This window comes from Vicugna pacos, chromosome 33 (assembly GCF_048564905.1).
Source record: "Vicugna pacos chromosome 33, VicPac4, whole genome shotgun sequence".
Taxonomy (NCBI): domain Eukaryota; kingdom Metazoa; phylum Chordata; class Mammalia; order Artiodactyla; family Camelidae; genus Vicugna; species Vicugna pacos.
In genome coordinates this window covers 2,785,056-2,804,312 of record NC_133019.1, presented here as the reverse complement: position 1 = coordinate 2,804,312, position 19,257 = coordinate 2,785,056, and the positions used below count along the sequence as shown (strand labels likewise).

Here is a 19,257-nt window from a genome sequence, read left to right as displayed (position 1 = left end):
AGGCCCGTCTGCCCGTCTCCACCCCTGAGGGCGAGGAGTGCCTCCCCGGGTGGCGCAGCACCGTCCACGGCCCTCCCCTGACCACTCCTGGGCGATGGTCTGCAGAGCCCCCTGTTCTGAGAAACTGATTCCACGGCCCAGCACCAGGCCCAGAGCTCGCCATTTCATCTCCTCCTGGACGCTCTGCTTGCTGATTTCCCTAACCTGGCATGTTCTTTTTTCCTTCTTCCTCTCTGTCTACTTCCTGACTTCACATACTTTTCCACTTTCTTTTACCTACAGATCACAGAATTTTCTTTTTTCCCAACTCTCCTGCCTCTCTATTCCATTTCCATGTGCCCTCAACACACACACACACACCCCCAGTCACTCTTTAAGAAACCCTGACGCAGATGCCAGGAATGTGTCTGCTGCCCTTTTGACACAGAGTCTGCTGCCATCTCCGGGGCCACAGCGGGGGCAGAGCCACGGGCCGTGGCATTCGTGTACTCCACTGCTAGCCTGGCTCGTATTTTTGTCGTGGCTTTGCTCTGGGCATCCAGGCAAGGAGCTGGGCCAGCTTCTCCTCATTCCTTCACTCTGCATCAGGACCCCATAATAGTGTCAGCCCTCACCTTGGCCGGATCTTCCTGCCCCACACCTCCCGCTACCAGTGGCGCACAGTGCATCTGCGCTCCTGCCCTCCAACCCCTCCTGCGTCTGAGTCCTCGTCCAGCTTCCTAAACCTGCCTCTGATGCACGTGGGCACACAGGCGGTTTCTCCTGTTTTCGGACACGAGCGGTCTGCGTAACTGATCCACTCCTTGGCTTAGACAGCCACCCCCACCCCTCTCCTCTCCCTTTGACTCTAATTCCAATGAGGAATGCTCCTGCTTACATAATCGGACGTTCCCAGCACAGAAGCTGACATACGAGGTCAGGCGCGCATGCGTGCAGGACTTCCCTTTGACTTAACAATGCCTTTTTTGGGCATCTGGCTCCTCTTCAGGGCCCTTTCCCGACTCTCTCCACACTATCAACAGTCAAGGGAGATTTACGCAGCCTGGCTCGGATCAGAGCTCTTTCAACCTTGGCTTAGAAGGAGGGCCATTAGGTTGAATTTACTCTTTTTTCCCCCTTGCAGGCCAGGGACTGGGGGTGGGCTGGGGGGCAGGGAGATCAAGCACGGGCAAGAGAGGGCCGAAGTAAGAGCATCTGCTCTGGGCTGGCGGGAGTCCCAGGCAGCCCCGGCAGTTGTATACAGGTCTTTTAAGGGCACAAGGAGAATGCACAAAGCTGAAAGCAGAAGTGATTAACTTATCTCCTTGCAGATGATAATGCTGGAGCTTGGAAAATGATGACATTTTAAAAAGGAGATGCATCTACATCCAGATGGCTGTACCATCCCTGACGGCCAAACTGCAGTGTGGTCGAGATGACCAGCGAGGCGACAGGGGCTGCCCGGGGCCCCTTATCCTCCTCTTTGAAGTGCAGATCTTAAAGAGAGCCCAAGAATGCTGCAAAAGGACACAGTTCAGACACTTGTGGTTTCAGAGAGAGAACAAACATGCTGCCTCCTGGGCCGCCGTCACGGGGGACAGCCTGGGGGAGGTCAGCCCTGGGCAGGGCTGGGGCCGCACCGAGCCTCCCCAGGGGCAGTGATGAGCGGTGGATGGGGGAGGTGCTGCAGTTTGGGGAGATATCACATTCCAGCTTCTTCGCTTACCAAAGCACATAAAGCCAAAGAATGTAACACTGCATGAACCTCTTTTTAAAAATAAAAAACGCAAGCTGTTTGTTCAGGGAACAAGTAACACGGGCTGACTTCAGGGCGCTGCAGGGCGCTGTGTGACGTGCGGGTGTGCGTGTGTGGAAGTGCAGTTCCCGTCTCACAAACTGACTGACGGTCCCCTCCTGGGGAACATATACGGCTCTGAGTCAATGATTTCTGGGCTGGCTCTTACGCCTTCAAATTACAGGGCAAGAGTCTGATCCTGAGAGACAGTCACTACAGCTGAGCAGCAGACAAACGGGTTCAAGCTGTGCCTGTGGTGTACTTACCAAACAGCCACAATCTACGGAGGTCTCAGTTTCCGCATCTTTGAAATGGGGATCATAATACCTCTCACGGGGCTCCGGAGGGGATGAAATGACCCGCTTACAACGTTCAGCACAGTGTCTGCACCAGGTAAACTCCCAGCCAGTGCTTGCTGGGTGGTAAATCTTGAAGCTGACAAGACCAGTGTCTACACTCTGGACCCTGAAGTGAGCTCTGCTCCACGTGTCCCACGCGCGGGCGCTTGCTGCTGCGAGCCCGTGGGTCGCCGGTGCCAGACCCTCTGAGCCTCTGGGGGGCGCTGGGGTCCTCTCCCCGGACACCCATGGCTTCTTGACTGTTCCCTCACGGAAGCTTCAAAACCAGTGTGAACCCCGCGTGAGATATTTGAGAAGAGGCCCATGTAAACCATTAGAAGGATGGGAACGATGCTTTATAGAGAGAGAGACTGACAGAAAGGCCGTGAACAGGGAGGGACAGGACTCCCCACTTAATTCTCGTTTGTCTGCAGAGGCTTGGGGTGAGGGTGGTGTCAAGCTGTTGCAGCTCATGCAAAACCAAAAGGACTTCACGAAGAAAGTTTGATTAGACATCAGAACTTTCTGACAGGAAGGGGTATGAGACAACTCAGTGAACACCAGTCTTCACCTGGAAATGCCCATGATGAACACGGGTCACAGACCACAGATGCAAGGCGTTTTCTGAAAGTAACTAGCCACAAAGTTCTGTTCGTGCACAATACTCATACTGGCTTCCTTCAAATTCACTAAAACCAGTAAGAATTTTCCCCCTTTAACAAAAAAATGCCACCCAATTTTTTAAAAAAGTGGAAAGAGAAGAAAGTCGAGGGGAGCCCGGCTGCAAGCCCTCTCCCGGGCTACGTCTGTGGCTCGATCTGCACGTGGGCTTTGCGCCTTTCCGTTCCCCAGACAGCCGTCCGCCCGGCTGGCCCGAGACGTGGCTCCGGCAGTCCTCCCAGGCACGGGGATGGACAGGTGAGGAACGCGGCCCAACCCAAGTCCTCCTCCTCCGAGGGCACCGCGGGGCCCCAGCAGCTCCCTCCGCCCACGGAGCCAGGAGCACAGTGGACCTGGAAAACACTGCTGAACCCTGCACGGGACCTGTGCTTGCTGCACTGCAGAGACCAGGAGGCCTGCTTCCTGCCGTTGGACACGGGGATGCTCTGCCTGTGACGTTAACACGTGAGTCCACTGGCACAAAGTCACCGCGAAAGACCTCACAACGCCGTATGGTTTACAAGCCCAGCCCTGTGTGACTCAGAGAGATACGCAAAACAGGGGCAGTGGAAGCTCCAGGAGGACACATGGGTGCGGCACCCTGAAGACATGAACTGAGCAGTGAATCGGGGGCCACTAGCTGGAGAAAGTGGAAACAGAATATACTTTTTATCCTTCTTTCCTTTTTCTGAAGCACAAATATGAAGACCTCACGTTGACTGGACGTGTTCTATGCAGATACCTGGGGACAGACATCACTGTTATCCCTACTTTGCAGACGAGGAAACCAAAGCTCGGGGAGCTTGAACGCAGCAGAGCAGCAGTCCACTGCAGTGAATAGAAACCTGGGCTTTGGAACACCTGGGTGTGACATCTGGCTCCACCAGCACTTGCTCTGTGATCACGGACAAGGCCCTCCGCTCTCACCACCACAAAGCCGTAACACACGTGAAAGGAGGGACATCTGTCTGTTTTGTCCACTACTGACCAGCCCTTAGTATTTTTTCAATAAATAAAGGAATAAGGCCAGAACAATCCCCCAACTGGAGAGGAGTATTTTAAGGTACAGGGGGATCAACGCCACAGCCCAGCCTCGCCAGTTCCTACCAGTCAGGCCAGGAAACAGCTTACTCTCCAGAGCGTCACCTCCTTCCTTCTTCACATCCCAACCCCTGCACTTCCCTGCCTTCTCTCTGTCGCGAGAGAACTTATCATCACCGCTCTGAGGCAACGCAACCTGGCTTGGAATTCTCGCAGCCTGCAGTCCCCTTGGGTTTAAGCTTCCTGTTTTAAAGCTCCAAGAACCCTAGCTCTGGAAAATACCACTTCTTCAATGATTTTCCATAATTCCCCAAATAGACTTCTCTCTCCTTTCTTGCCCAAGTTCTTTAATATTCTGAGTTACTCAAACTTCAGGTAACCTTCCTACCTATTTAATATATGAATTTCAATCTTTTTTTGAGTTTCTCCAGACTCATCTATACTTTTCTGTTACTACTGAGCAACATCTTGGGTTCTGAAACCAATCTACGATGTAAATAACTCGGTGGGGGTGGGGGGGGTGTGATCAACTATGATACGTGAGCTCGTTTAGGACCGTCCCATTTTCTGAAAGTACTTGGACGCTTAGCAAAGGGGAGCCGCTGGAGGGAGCAGCGAAATGAAGGCTTAGTCAGCAACGTTCACAAGGGACTGAACAAAACATAGGAAGACTTGACTTGTGAGTGCAGAGGTGCTGAGAAGGGAAATGTTTATTCTTTTATTCAATACTAAATGAGTGTCTTCTTTGTCTCAGGCTATGTGTACGTTATGGGGACAAAGGCTGGTTCTGGCCCTTAAAGAACCGCAGGTCCAGGCAAGGTTTCTCAACCTTTATGCTAATGATACTGGGGTAGGGCGGCGGAGGAGGGCGGTGCTGTCCTGTGTCCTGCAGGACTCTCAGTGGTGCCCCTGGCCTCCAACCACCAGATGAAGTAACTCCCTGCCTCCCTTCCCAGATGCAACAACCAAAAGTAACTCCAGATAGTGCCAGGCACCCTAGGGGAAAACTGCCCCCCAGCTGAGGAGAACTAGGTTTGGGGAAAGTGGGCCATTTCTCTAATACACGGTGATCAGTACTATTATCAAAACTAGGAGTAGAGAAGAGGGCCTCTTAGTTCTGGGGGAAAACGGGAGGGGATGCCCTAGGAAATTTCACAGAATGGCACTGATTATTCATTTTTTGAAAAATATTTAGCAGTATGCCAAGTAGACAAAAAGAGGGAAAGTTTGGGGCAGAGGGAGCGAAGAGAAGGACGAGTGGAGAAGACACGGAGGCACAGACAACAGCATGAACAAGACCTGAAGGAAGAGCGATCAGAGCTCAGGCCCCGGGGGACGGCTTGCATGAGGGAGAACCGGAAATGAGGCTGGGACCAGATCACTCCACGTAAGAAAGGAGCCGGAATTGTAATATAATAAGTATATATTTAAAACAAGTGGAGCCCTTTTCAAACAAAACCTTACCTAGATCCCCAGTCTACTCAGCTGATGAAAATACAACTGCTTTATGCATCACGGTCCAATCAGGACCCCCGGCCTCCAAGCTGGCTTCTGAGGCCCTCTGTGAAACCTTGAACTCTGGGAAGCATGCTGGAAAAATCACTTTTGCAGGCAGAAGGCACCCCTGAAGGGTGTTAAGTGAAGGATATATGTTCACATTTGCTTTTCAGAAAAGCGGTCTTGAGGCAGGGCTGAGTATGGAGAATGGACGGGCGGAACCTAAAGGCAGAGACCAATCAGCATCTGATATGTGGCATCACGTGGAGACCAGCCTTCAGACTGTGATTATACAGGACATGCTGGCTTCAGAGTTGTGCATACCTGGCTTCAAACTCCAGCTCTGTCATTAACTATGACCTCGGGCAAGTCAGCTGACCTTGCCAAGCTCTATTTTCTTATTCTGTGTGATGGGGCCACCTACCTCACTTGGTTGCTCTAAAAAATTATGTCCACGGAGGTCAGGTGCCGGCACAGGATAAGCACTCAGCAAGCACAAACATGCACCCTCTTCTTCCGCTTGGTCTCTTAATGACAACGCCTTAAGTCTCCCTGATCCTGGGTAGCTTCAGGTGTGGGAGGGGAGATTTAATTGCTTGTTAACGGATTTCCTACTCGCTGCAGGATACACAATTTTTTTTTAAAATTAACTTTTATTTTTGGAGTGACCTATTAGCATGAGCCACATGCTAAGAGAAGGGCTCAGGACTTGGCCTCTTCTCACTGTGGGATCTGCCAGGATGTCTCCTACGAGGGAGGTCAGAGCAAGAGTGGCCAAAGCTCAAGCACCGTGTGTGTCTGCCTGGTCCGGAGACAGTGCCTCTGGCCTTCTTCAGTCTAGCAAAGCCTGCATCAGTTTCATGGTTAGGAAGTCAGCAGCTAAAAACTCTGTGCAGCTCTTTCAGGAGATTCAAGTGATGTTGGGATCACAAAGCCTGAATTGTGAGGTCCAAGTTTTAAACCTAGGTACCTTCTATTCCTTACCATCCGTGCCAGCAGTACCTCCTCCGCTGTGAATACGTACCCCCTTCCTGAGAAAATCATCTTTGTTTTGAGAGCACTCATGTACTCTGTCCTGGTCTTTCTCACTGTTCACTGTCACAGGGACTGTGTACTGTCAGCTAAGAGACACGCCCACTGTCACAGTGTGAACAGTTTAGGGTTTGGGGTAGAGCTGGGTGGAGAACTGAGCCCAGTGTAGGAAGAGTTCAGATGAAGTAGTCTGAGATGACAGGCAGTGCCTGTGACTTAGGGCTTATGCCGGAAGGCCTGCGGAAGCAGGCCCATTCAAATAGACAAGCTGACTGATGAGAGCCTTGTGACACTCTGTGGGCAGCCTTCATGCCCGTGCCCCTGGAACAGAGCGCTGCTCTTCTCTCACGGCCCAGGCTTCCTGCACGCCACACCGTCCCTTTCTAGTGGAGACAAGCACACATCCAACCCTGTCCAAGCTGAGACTCTGATGGGAAGGGGAACTCGGCGGTCTTACCTCTGAATTAGCGTCCCAAAGAGGAGATGAAGAACTTTCCGCATGTTTTCCGTACACAGCCATCTCCACTGCTCCATCAGCAGCAAAAGCAGCAGATCCAGGGCTGTGTCAGCCAACTCCGTCTCTGTTCCTGGGGATGAAAAGGCACCAAGAGTAAGTCAGAGATCTGTGATCGAGGAGCGCATTTCGGCGCACTGGGTTGTCGCCGTCTTCATAACAGGTCGTCTGTAATCCACCTGGAGTCAAGTCCGAAATGTCTGCCTCATTTCTACGAAGTTTAGTGAGAGGCTCCATACTCCTTTACAATTCTTTTATGTTCCACAATCACTTAGCAAAAGTTTTTAATCTCTAAAAGGTTTTGCATCTAATTATTTTGCCTACTTAGCTTCTGTTTCTTTTGTATTTCCCCCAGGAAGCTGAACACATTTTGTTCCAAGTAAGTGCTCACAACTGGTGACTAACTGGAACTGGCAGGGCCTGGTCTCCTCCATCCTTCTGTTCCACTCGCCTCCACAAAGCACCATGGAAATGTAATGGGCAGCAGACATGGGATTCATTCTGTCAAAAAGTTGCTTTGAAAGCATTCCATTACATGGAGCTGATGGGGTAGGATCCAGGAGACTTCCGTTTGATTTTGAGATCAGGTGTGGTTCTAGGAAGAACACTGCACCTTTGGTAAGATGCCACGATGACTCCTTTCTTTCCTGTCCCCAGGGCTGGAAGGGCCCCTGATGAGCTCGCAGCCAGGCCAGGCTGACTCCTGGAGCAGGTGGACTTCACGGACGGAAGCACCCCTCCTTCACCCTGTGCCCGGGCCCCACAATGGGGCCCCCTCTGATTTGCTTCCCAGGAGACTGCCCCAGAAATACGTAATGTTCCTGAGAGAATTTCCAGTATCTGTGCTACAGCTGTGACTAATATTATAATCAATCATCGACAGTTCCGTTAGTCTGGGAACAACGGCATTCTCCGGGCCACTTAAAGGTTTGTTAGAAAACGCACGATTTCAAATGTAGGCAAATCGGGTAGAATCGAATCCTACTTTCTTCTTAACCCCACCCAACATAGCTTTCCGCTTTCTGCACTGTATCGAGGGGGCTGGCGCCAGTGCTTTCTAGTCATCTGCTCAGAACGGGGCTCCAGTTCCTTGGGGACAGCACCATCCCGAGCCCGACTCGCCCTCCTCAACTGTTATCTTCTCAGGTCTGAATTTGCCTACAGCTGCCACCATGTGGTGACAACGAGTCACAGCAGCAAAAAATAAGCAAAAGCAAACAAGGCACCAAGTCCTCCCGAAGGCAGTGGAAAGTCACCTGTTACGTGAGCATTCTGAGTCTCAGGGCGGGAAGAAGGGCTTGGGCACAAATTACCCCCGTAGAGATACGATGTTCAAAATGTAAAGGCTTGATTTTGGCTAGAAGTGCATCGTTTCACCATCTCATTCAGTCTCTCATGGTCCTCCGATGTTCCTGCCGTCCTAACACTTCGTCTACTCACCCAGTGAGCTGTGTGTGAAGGGCTGGGGTGGCACGCCCGGTTCTCACAGGTAAGCTGAGGTCCACACAGCAGAGGCCAGGTGACTGATGTGGGCACCTGAGGCACAACGGGGAAACCGGCCTTTTCTCGCCTGAACCCAAGATTTTGGGATCCTTTATTTTCAGTGGGAGCCTTTGTCTTGGAGGCTTTAAAAAGCTTTCTTTTTATGAGTTCCAGCTCAGCAAACGTACTAATATCCAGGGCTCCCAGCTTTGCTCCGTAGAAAGCACCTGCACCTCTGGGAAGTGAACGTGCCCTGTGTCACACGCTTATGACTCTTCCCCCTCCCTGCTCTGCCCTGGGTAACTGGGTGGTGTCACCTGCCATGGCAGTAATGAAACCGGAGGAACAGGGAAAAAGAAAAATTCCATTTTGTACATGCTGTACTTCAGCTGCCCCGCAGTGTATCTAAGCGGAGATGTCCAGTGGGCAACTGGAAACACACAGCCAACATTCAGGCATCACCCGCACACGTGTTAGAGCTGAAGCCAACGGCATAGATGAGGTCGCCCTGGAGGAGTGTGCAGAGTGGAACAGAGAGCCAAAAATAAAGCTCTAGAAGGCGCAGGAGCCAACAAAGGGGACTGAGGAAGGATCACAAGAGAGGCGAAAAGAAAACCAGGAAAGTGGTACCACAGACACCAAGGGAAGGAAGTTTCTAAGGACGGGGAGTAGACCAAGAAATGCCGGAGCACGAAAGAGGGACGGTACTGTAAGCCCGGATCTTACCTTGCTGGACTGGGACGCCCTGTTTTGAGGCCATGTCCCTCTGCTCGACTCAGCTCTGGGGCTGTGCCCGAGTCCTCTCTGACCCGAGCACTGGCATAGGACATCACACGTCAGAGTTTAACGTGTGGCCTGCTCAGAAGAGAGGCTGAAGCGATGCCCCCCAGGGACCACAAGTCCCAGGTGGACTGTGTCCGGCCTCCTGCTGCCTCTCACCTTGGTCACTGCTGCTGAGGTCTTGGGCTGGCACGGCTGCGTCCGACACGTGACCAGCCACGCACCCTTTGGAGATTTGCTCAGAATCTTTCCCTGGGGCATCCACTGGCTGCATCTCGAGTAACTTCGTCTGTTTTTCAATAAAGGATTCCATCCCAGATGTGGAGAGGATCTCTGACTCCTGAAGAAAGAGCCAGAGGCAGGTCACTGAGGATGCGGAGAGCAGGAGGGCGACTGCAGCACTCGGGGTCCCCCTGTTCCCTCCCCGCAGTGTCACGAGTAGGGGACCCAACTGACTCTGTGACCAGCTAAGGAGAGTTTTTACGTTTTACCTAAATTGCAAGGAAAACAATGCCTTTGTAGTCTCACTTGCCATAGAAACTTCGGGTTTTCTTCCAGGAACTTGCTTTCTCATTCTGTCACCCAGTATCCCAAGCCCACCACCCTTGAGGAGCCAACCCGCTAGCCCGGAACTTCAGGAATTCCAAACCGCTTGGAGGAGATACGCCTAGAACGCAAGCCAGAGACCCAGACGTTGGCTAAGTCTTCACAAGGCACCTACGTCCTTTCTGACCCTGGGAACGTGTCAACCCCCGGAACTGCAGAGTCGACATCAGAGCCGTGAACGCCGGAGTTAGTTCTCTAGGGACCTCTTACCACACCGCCTTCCCGGAAACAGTAGAGAATCTTCTCGTGTGTCTCACTGATACTCAGTGCTGGAGACATTTTACTGGATGAGAACCTCAGTCTGGACCTGGCACAGAAATAAAGAGCAGAAACAGTATGTAGTTCACGGTCTTGATCCCCGTACAAAGGGCTGAAAATACTAACACCTCAAAACAAGAACACATACTTAACCTCGGGCGTCTACTGTGGTCAGAGTTGCCAGGAGACACCTGGCCCTGAAATCCCCCAAACAACACATATTCTGGCAATTCTTAATATACGTGCAACTCTTACACACAGCTGTGCCCACAATGCACTTGTGAAAGGGCTTCTGCTAATGTCATACAAGGACCAGCCTGTCAGGGCCATGTTTCCACAGGCCAGAAGAGCAGCTGGCACACACTACGCACTCGTGACAGATCTGCTGAAGGGTAAACAGACAAGCGGCACGGACCAAGGCTGTCGCTGTCCGCGCCTGTCTGCACATCCACTTGTCCCCCTGTGCTCCGGGCAACAGGAATGTTTTGAGGAACAGGGTTCTTATAAGCACAAGCTTCATGGTCACCCTTCAAAATATGGGCCCAATAAGAAGAAGAGGCTAAGAACTGCAAGTGTTCTTGCCGGCCTGTGAAACATGAACAGAGACAAAGACAGACAGACAGATGTACACACACACACTCTCTTATTCTCCATAGTGGCCCGGACATAGATAGGATGTGTCCAGGAAACTCAGGGCGGGGTCCTCCCTTTCCGTGTCCTCTCCCAGAGCACCTGGGAGCCTCGAGCAGGGGAGAGCAGCGGCCGTAACAGTTACCCAGTCCGGCCTTGCTGGGTCCACTCCAGCCCTTTCCTGTTTACTGCTCGGGTATTCAACTTGAGCCAAGATTTCCAGAAATGATGGCAATCGGAGATCAGTCATAAACCTCAATTCTTAAAAGGAAAGAAACAGCTCAATTTTCCAGGACAACAGACAAGGAGAATATCCATGTGCTAGAGTCTTCCTTCTGGTGAGGAACCCCCGGGCAGCGTGGGCCCCGGGCTCCCACGGCAGGACAAACGCCCAGCGAGGCTTCCTGCGCGGGGCCTCAGGCTCTTCTGGGCGGAGCGCTGAGGAGGCTGGGGCCCGGCTCTGCATAAAGACTGGTACACATGACGCATCCCGCTCTCCTAGGGCTTAAGGGTGGGGGTGGGCTTTGGCTGAAAACTGGGGAGGAAGGTGCGAAGTGGGGAGGGTTTCTCACTTGCTGGCCTTCTTGCCTTCTGTCTGGAGTCTGTTTTCTGTCTCTGCCTCACTCAGCTCCTCGGTGGGGCTCTGGGGCTCGGAGCGAGGAAATGCTGTCTTCAAGGTGTCCACGATCGCGCTCACCACGGTCTGCAGGGGTCAGAGATGCAGGTCAGACAGCACCCCAGGGAGCACTCTCTCCAGGGGCTGTGTGCCCTGGGCCGGGCAGGCAGCTGCTCATCCAGCAGAGCCGCATCTGCCGGCAGTCAGGCACAGCTCGCAACCCAGTGCCCATGTTCTCCCCTCCTGTCTGTGGTCATAAAAATCCTCTCCCTGAGAGTTACAACAAACAATGCCACGCGAAAAGAAGACAAAACAATGGGACAAATAAAAATCTGGGAGCCTACAGGCTTGTGAAATACTTTCCTTGTTCAATTTCTCTCTTTTCATCCAAAAGAATGATTTTTCATTTCCAAATTGGTAATCCTTTCACCAAGAGGTGATTAAGTGGAAGTAACACAGGGAGGAACATATGAAGAAAAGGAAAAGTGAGGAAGATTATCAAAATAAGAACTAAGGTCTGGAAGCAATATAATACAAAAATGCTCATAGCAATTCACAGAGGAAAAAAACTGGTTTTCCTGCTAATTCAAACAATTTCTCTTCCTTAACTACAGAAAGAATAACAAAAATCACTCAGGTTAAAATTCAGGAATGGAGCTGCTATAAACTTCTCTACTTAAAAAGATGAAACAGTCCTCACTGAAAGAGTAAGAATTATCTCTATTTCTCAGAATGGGAATATGACACGTAGACATTTGCTAAAAAGAAAAATAAAGAAATAAATGAAACCCTAAAATATCAAAGTAATGGAAGGAAACACCGCCTTTCCCTCAGGTGCCTAATTAACACTGCTGGCTCAGTGGCACCAGGCCCACTGCACCCGGGGAGGCTCCCACAAGGACCCCAGCCAGCACAGCCACGACGAGGCAGAAACGGCTGAGCAGGACCACAGTAAAAGCCAGGGGACAGAAACCAGGGAAGGGACCCAGAACAGTATGAATGTGGATTAAGTAGCTTACAAAACACGACTCCCTCTCCAGGCTCACAGAACCGCAGTCTGCAGGGAGGGTCCAGACCTGTCTTGTCCACGCCTGTATCACTAGCAACTAGTACAGTGCAGGGCTTTAAACAGGCGTGCGGGAGGCAGACGTTGAAAACAGTCAATGAAGGAACACGTGTGCGTGGACAAATACGTCCGCATGGAACTCTGAGGATCTCATCTCGTCTATCCCTTTCCAGTTTGCAGTTCTTCCTCAGAGCAGTGAACATCTCCTAACTCCTACCACATGACATTCCAATTTATCACTTTATCCCCTGAAGTCTAGATGAGAAGAGGGAGAGCCCTCTTCTGCCAGAGTCAGTGTTCTCTAACCTGTTAAAACATACGCCAGTTCTGATAAGCATAAACCTCAGACTTCTGACCTGGAGACTCTAAAACCAGTTGGTAGTCACTGCACACGGTTACACAAACGTCCTTCTCCGACCATCTCCAAAGGTTCCGAGACACCCTCCTAAAGAAGGGGCAATTCTCTCACACTGCTCACCAGCAGAGAACCACTATACCGATCTAAATCCAGCTTAGTGTCCTGTCCTAGGGCTCTCTTCCCCGAGTGACCGGCACTGGAATGACCTTCTGCTCCAGAAGAGTCCTTCCTGCCCCCACCGTCTGTGGAGGCCCAGATCTATCCTTACCTCCCTCCACTGGAGTAATAATGTCATGATGCCCCCAGGAAACACGTGCACTGACTGTGTAAAGGGTACTGTGTCCTCATAGTTGCTCCCCATCATTCAGAAAGCTGATGATCTAACCAATATTTGGCAACAGGTCTTGAAAATCTAGCCCATGTTCTACGCACTCCTCTGTGCTGCCCCTCCCACGCCCCTCCCGTGCTTTTCAGACCCAGCCTGAACACCGCTAGGAGCTAAGGCCGACCCCGGTGGCCCACCTCGCACCTTGTCTATCCGGGAGCCCACGAACGGTTTCTTGACGAAGGCGATGCGCGCGTCTGTGTTCAGGGCAAGGAACTCCTGCACCTCCTCGCTGTTAGCGAGCTCAGGAATGGCGCAGAGTTGCTGCAAAAGACACAAGGACTTCAAAGAGAAATTCTGGTCCCCACATCTCTTCACCATGGCTTGGGCGTCTGGGAGAGAGACCAGGAGCAGAGCCGGAACAGAAGCTGCTGACCTTTAGGAATGATTCCAAGAGGCTCTTGCGGGCTTCCACTCGGTCACTATCCATGTTTCCAAATGGAAGGTCTGGAAAGAGCTTTTTAGGACCCTTCACATCTTAAAAAAAAAAAAAAAAAAGACTTAATTCATGTAACACTCACTAAGAGCTATTCCATATAAAACATAACACATATCTAAAGAAAACAGAACTGCTGAATATACTTCCTGGGGTTTTTTTCTCCCGTTACCCACGGCTGGAGCTGAGAGGCAGCCCGAGGATGGCGAGGGGGCCGGGTTCCAAGGCCTGGGGCGCTTGCTCATCCCTCGAGTCCCTCCCTGGGGTCTCCCCTTCCTGGGATTTTCTTGTTTCAGGAGTTCCAAATATGACCCCTGGGATACAGTACATACAACCTACTTCCACTATTAATGATAATATTAAGGTATAAGAGGCAATACACTACACTGGTTATGAATAAGGGCCCTGAAGTCCAAACGCCCAAGTTTAAATGTTGGCTCCAATCCCTACTACAATAAAGACCTTAGGCAAGTTGCTTAATCTTTCTTTGATTCTTTTCTGTAAAATGGGGATAATGACAGTACCTATCTCATACACTGCTATGAGACTTAAATGAGCTAATACGTGTAAAGTGCTTAGACCTGAACTGAGCATGTATTTTTAAGCTTGGCTCAGTCACTGTTGGCTACTGCTATTAAGAAAGTGTATAACTGAAATCCACAGTTTATGCCTAAAAACTTATTAAAATATTTATTTGGGTGACCACTGGTGTCTTTTTTTTAAACAAAGTAGCTACTTACTAGCTTATTTTTAAATTTTCTATTTTCTTACTGTCCCCGTGCCTTACAAGTGTCAAAAAGCACACAAAAAAGCCTGCTGTTAAAGGAAAAGTGGTAAAGATTTCTAGATAATATTTTAATACTTATGAGAAATCAATCAAGGGAACCTGGAAAAGTTAATTTAACACTTCCTGATACCTCATAGGCACAGGTAGAAATATGAAAGTTTCTTTCTTAAGCTTAAACTAGATGCGGCCCCAGGACAAAGGACTCAGCGGCAAAGAAGTACCTTGGAAAGACTGTCATCAACACTGTCCAGCGCTAAACCCAAAACACCTGTAAGCAAACTGGGGCACACAGGACCCTCGAGGCCACATTCTCCCCCGACCCTCCCCGCAAACCAGCAGGCCTCCAGCCTCTCAGATTAGGGTGCCAGGTGTGAGAGCAAGCGGGCATTCTGGGGCTGGGGAAATGCCTGACTTTTGATGAACTTTCGTAGATCTGACTTCTCCTCCAGGCGGGTCTGCAGGTTCAGGAACTCGCGGTAGCGGCGGTTGACGGTGTGGTAGGCCAGCTGCTGCAGGCCGCCGCTGCTCTCGCCGTCCAGGGCCGTCTCGTACTGCGAGTGAACACACTTGTTTACGGCGTCAGCTCACAGGCCACGTTACAAGTACAGGAGGCGTAAGGGGAGCAAGACCTTCCTATTTTGTCCCTGAACCTGTCAGATCTGACAGCTGCTCTAGGTGGTAAGGAGAAACCCAAACTCCAAGGGGGCTGAATTAAGGAAGGAGATGCATTTTGCAGTGGACGTGGACCACGAAGTGAGAAACGAGCTTTACTGATCTCTTCTCCCCTGCAAACACACTCTTTAAACTATTTTTCAGACCCCAAAGACAGGGGATACGACAGAATGTACAACGCTGATAAAAATGATACCGCCTCTTTCACCCCTAATTACGGGGCTGGATGTTACAAGGCAGTAACCATTCTGTCATGGTACTCAACCAGTCATTATCTATATTAGTTGGGGGAAGAAAAAATCCGAAATAGCTGATAAAAAAAATCATTTGTTTGCCTGAAAAGCCTTAAAGAATGTGTTTTTGTTTTGCTTTGGGCAGATTAATTATTCTTGGAGCTACACTACATTTTTCTTCCGAAGCACAGATCATTTGCATGATGTAATGTCATGGACTCATCTGGCTGGAGATGTTTTATGGGGTGAAAGTTTCTGTCTTCCTATGCTTGGAGGGCCAGTATGTGGGAAGTGGGACTCTATGTTCCCCCAGAGCAAACACCCTGAATGGCACAAAAAGCTGTAATTTCATACCTACAGGGGAAGGCCTTCTGACAAGAGTAGTTAAGATATAATGAATGCTGTGGAAGAACAATGTATGTGCTTGTTCTCATTAGGAGCAGGTCACGGTCATTGTTTGGTTGAGGTATTATACTGTGGGTATGTGATGGAAGAGACAAACTCCTTGTTGGTGGGATCTGAGGCAGAGTAATGTTTTAGAGGCAGAGAGTGAGGTATTCATTATGAGCTGAAAGGAGCAAAGTCGTCCCTCCGACCAGTACTGAGAAGGAAAGGCCGACATAAGAGATGCCAGTGGAATTCAGGTTGGGGCTCTCAAACCTGGAGCACCTGGGAGTTATGACACTTTCTGTGGAATGTTCTGCTCCTTGGGGGCCACTAATCAATACTGTACATTCCCAAACTTGGCTGCATCTCAAAATCACTTGGGCTGCAGAATCTGCTATCAGAATACAGATTCTGATAGGCTCGGATGGATTCTGAATGAGAATTTCCCAGAATGGGTCCCAGGATTCTATTTTTTAAAAAAATGCAACTCTCCAGGTGACTTGGAGGCAGCCTATCCTAAAACCAGTTTTAGGGAGTTGCGGCTCTATTGAACCAGCCATCTGAACCTCCTTCATGTCATCTCTGCCAAGCAGTTCCTACTACTGTGCTAAAACATCTCTAGGAACGAGGAACTTGCTACCTTGTGAGGTAGAGACAGGTAAATAACCTTCCTTCCTAAACAAACTATGAAAGATGCTAGTATTTTTAAAAAGAAAGAAATTAGCAGGGAAAAAGTTTGGAAAGAATTTCTGGACAAGACTGTATCCACTGGGAACCAATGAAATATATGATTCTTAGTCTCCTGATAGCCCTGAGATTGTAGGATTGTTTGTCAGGGTATCAGACAGAAGCCTACTCGGCTTCACAAATGAGCTTCAGACCACTCACATATAGCTACTTCCTGAATTAACCACAGCAAATGAGATTCCCTGATCAGGCCTGACGGAGAGTACCTCCAAATAAGAGTACCCTACTCCCTTGAAACATGAGCTTCACTGACTCTGCCTTCCAAACCCATCCCCAGACCAGAGCAGGCGCTCACAGCTCCACTCCAGTTACCTTCACCGTGTAGAGCGTGTACGGGTGGAACCCGGTGCCACTGTGCTCGCGAGCAGTGATGGTGCCGGTGATACGAAGGTTCTGGATGACAACAGGGCCGTCTGGACTGCTGAGGGGCTCAAAGCTGAAGGTGGCTGAGCTGAGGGGACCAGGTGGGGAGGAGGAAAGCAGAACCTGTGGCAGACTAGGATCTAGGGAGCTCACACCATCGGTGAGATCTTTCTCTAAGCACGAGGGTCGTGAAGGGCACGTCCTTTCCGGACTGGCCAGCAAAGTTGTTTGAGAGGTGACATCTCCTTGCTCTGCCTCCTTGTCTGCTGCGTCAATCTGGATCTCTGGGCAGGAGTTCAGCATGGAGACAAGCAGGCCTGTCTCCGCTTCTGTTCCTGGACCCTCCTCAGCTTCTGCCCCTTCAATTCCTCTGGCTCTCTCACCGTCCTTAGACTCCAGGGACTGGGAACCTCCTAGGGCACACAGGGTGTCCTGGATCCTGTCACAGAGGAAGCTGCCTGGGGTCATGAGCATGATGGTTTCTTTGCCCAGTTCAGACAACGGGGACTCCAGCTCTGTGTCGTCACACAAGAACAGGGGGCCTCGAATATCTGGCTGCAGGAAATGAGAAGAGTTGTTTCCAACTTTTCTTTCTTCCAGTACTTCCCCCAAGTCTCCCTCAAGTGCTTCACAGCCTTCTTCAACTTCTGGGGAGGGGTGTGGAGGCCCCTCTGGCTCACTACAGTTGAGGAGCAGGGGGGCTGCTGCTGGAGACGGAGCGCTCACCTCTGGTGGGCTCTGTTCCTCAACAGTCAGAGGCAGAGATGTGGGCACCGAGGGCTGTTCCAGGGCACTGGCCGGGCAGAGTGGTTTCACCACTTCTTCCGGATTATTTCTGGCCTTGGAAAAGATGCCCACTAGTACAAGGTGGATCCAGTCAGGATCTGAGAGCTTGCTGGTCAGTGGTAAGATTACATTGCAAGTAATGAGTTCCACCACTACATGGCGACCGGTCCGGGTCTCCAAGTGGGGCTTTGGCACCAGTCCTTGAAGCACCGCGTTCACGATGCCACGTGTATAGGTGACCTCAGCGCTGGGACTCTGTACAGCAGGATGTGGGGCGGTGACCCGGCAGTAAGCTTCCCAGAGCTGGGAGGGCTCCACTGTGCCACTCTGCTGCCCTGCCGTGGCCTCCTTTGCCTGAATATAGCTCTGCAGGTGACAACCGCAGAGAGTCAGAACCCTCTGGGCCAGAGCATGCCTGTCCACCATGGCCATCCTCCTCCGGAGCTCCTGGACCAACCCTCTCATGGCCGCCTCCATTTCCTCCTCGAAGGCTGGCTCCTGGCTCACCGTGCGGTACCACGACGACACGAAGTCCCGCATGATCATCCGGAGAGTGCGGTCGATCTCCTGCTCCAGCTGCCGCTCTGCCTCCGGGCTTGGGGGGGACGTGGCCATCGGGATGAAGCGTTCCAGGTGCAGCCGACCTGAAGCCCCCACGATGGCGTCGGAGCCCAGCCATCCTCCGAGGACCACCAGCAAGGCAGACAGAAGGCACAGAAGCCACACGTTGACCAGGAGGTGGATGACCAGAAGCCAGCCGAGCACGGCCCCCACGGCCACCAGCTTCCGGCTACTCAGCAGGTTACTGACGCCACCGTCGGGCCCGGCCGGGGGCTCCTGCGACGAGGCGGCCGCCTCCGCCTTCATGGCGGACGGGAGCTCTCCGGACCACCGCCTCCTACTCCACTTCAGAACCGGCGGGAGGGGCGCTGACGGGGGCGCGGCCGGGCTGCGGGCCCCGACGCCCTACGGGCAGGGCCGGGCGGCAGGGGCGGCTCGGCGGCTCGGCCCCGCCGCAGCCCCTTCCGGCAGGGGCGCTGCCCGCGGACACAGCCCTGCGGCCTGCATGGTGCCCGGGCGGCGGCCCCGGGCCTCGGAGCCAAACACTTACTGACGCCGTAGACCGGGGCGCCCGGGACCGGCTGACGCCGAGCTCCGACTGCAGCGGACGCAACGGCGCCTCCTCGGAGGGGCCCTCGCCGGGCTGGGGCGGCCGATCACCCGCGCTCAGCAGCCCGGCTTCCCTCAGGGCTGTCGGCTTGCCGGGCGCGGCGACAACTTCCGGGTCGACGTCGGCGGGAGCGAGGCATGCCGGGAGAGCGCCGCGCACCCGTCGCCCGCCGGCGCGGCGCTGCGCGGCGCCCCCTGGTGCCGAGGAGCCGCCATGCCTGCACCGCGCAGCGGGATCCCCGCTGCAGAGCGCGCGCAGCGCGAGCCCGCCAGGCGGGCGCCCGGGTTCCCGAAGCAGAGCGGACCAGAGCGCAGGCTTGCAGGTAATGACCCTCCGAGACTCAAGACTTCCAGCTCCAGTCGTTAAATGAAGTGTGCAAACCGTTTAGGCAAAAGTTTCTTCACTATCAGTGATCCGGTTTCTTTCAACCTTATGTGCGCAATTTTTCACTGGCCTGGTGCATTTTAACATTCACCCCGCACCCCCTGCGCCCCTCTCCCATCTCCAGTACTCAGCTCCCCGATCTTGTTCTCAGGAATTGCAGAATACACGGCATAAAACATCAATACAGAGAAAGATTTATTTCTACAATTTCATAATACTGTGTAACAAAATCATATTTGCGATTTGGGGTTATT

At 52.0% G+C, this 19,257-nt stretch overlaps 1 protein-coding gene across 6 annotated transcripts in view; it reads right to left on the bottom strand.

Annotated features, from left to right (window-relative positions):
* The window catches only part of SNX19 (sorting nexin 19), a 41,809-nt gene extending 23,095 nt beyond the window's left edge, over window positions 1-18,714 (bottom strand). For 3 of the 6 annotated variants that reach the window (XM_072954106.1, XM_006211667.4, XM_015245575.3), the window contains exons 1-8: window positions 16,612-18,714; window positions 14,673-14,811; window positions 13,414-13,514; window positions 13,182-13,301; window positions 11,185-11,315; window positions 9,935-10,031; window positions 9,278-9,458; window positions 6,800-6,929 (exon numbers count right to left, since the gene is read on the bottom strand). In XM_072954106.1, coding sequence (XP_072810207.1) covers window positions 6,800-6,929; window positions 9,278-9,458; window positions 9,935-10,031; window positions 11,185-11,315; window positions 13,182-13,301; window positions 13,414-13,514; window positions 14,673-14,811; window positions 16,612-18,315 — 2,603 coding nt within the window. In that variant the 5' untranslated portion in view covers window positions 18,316-18,714. The other 3 variants (XM_072954107.1, XM_072954108.1, XM_072954109.1) reach the window with 3 other exon arrangements.
* Between the last annotated feature and the right edge of the window lie 543 nt (window positions 18,715-19,257).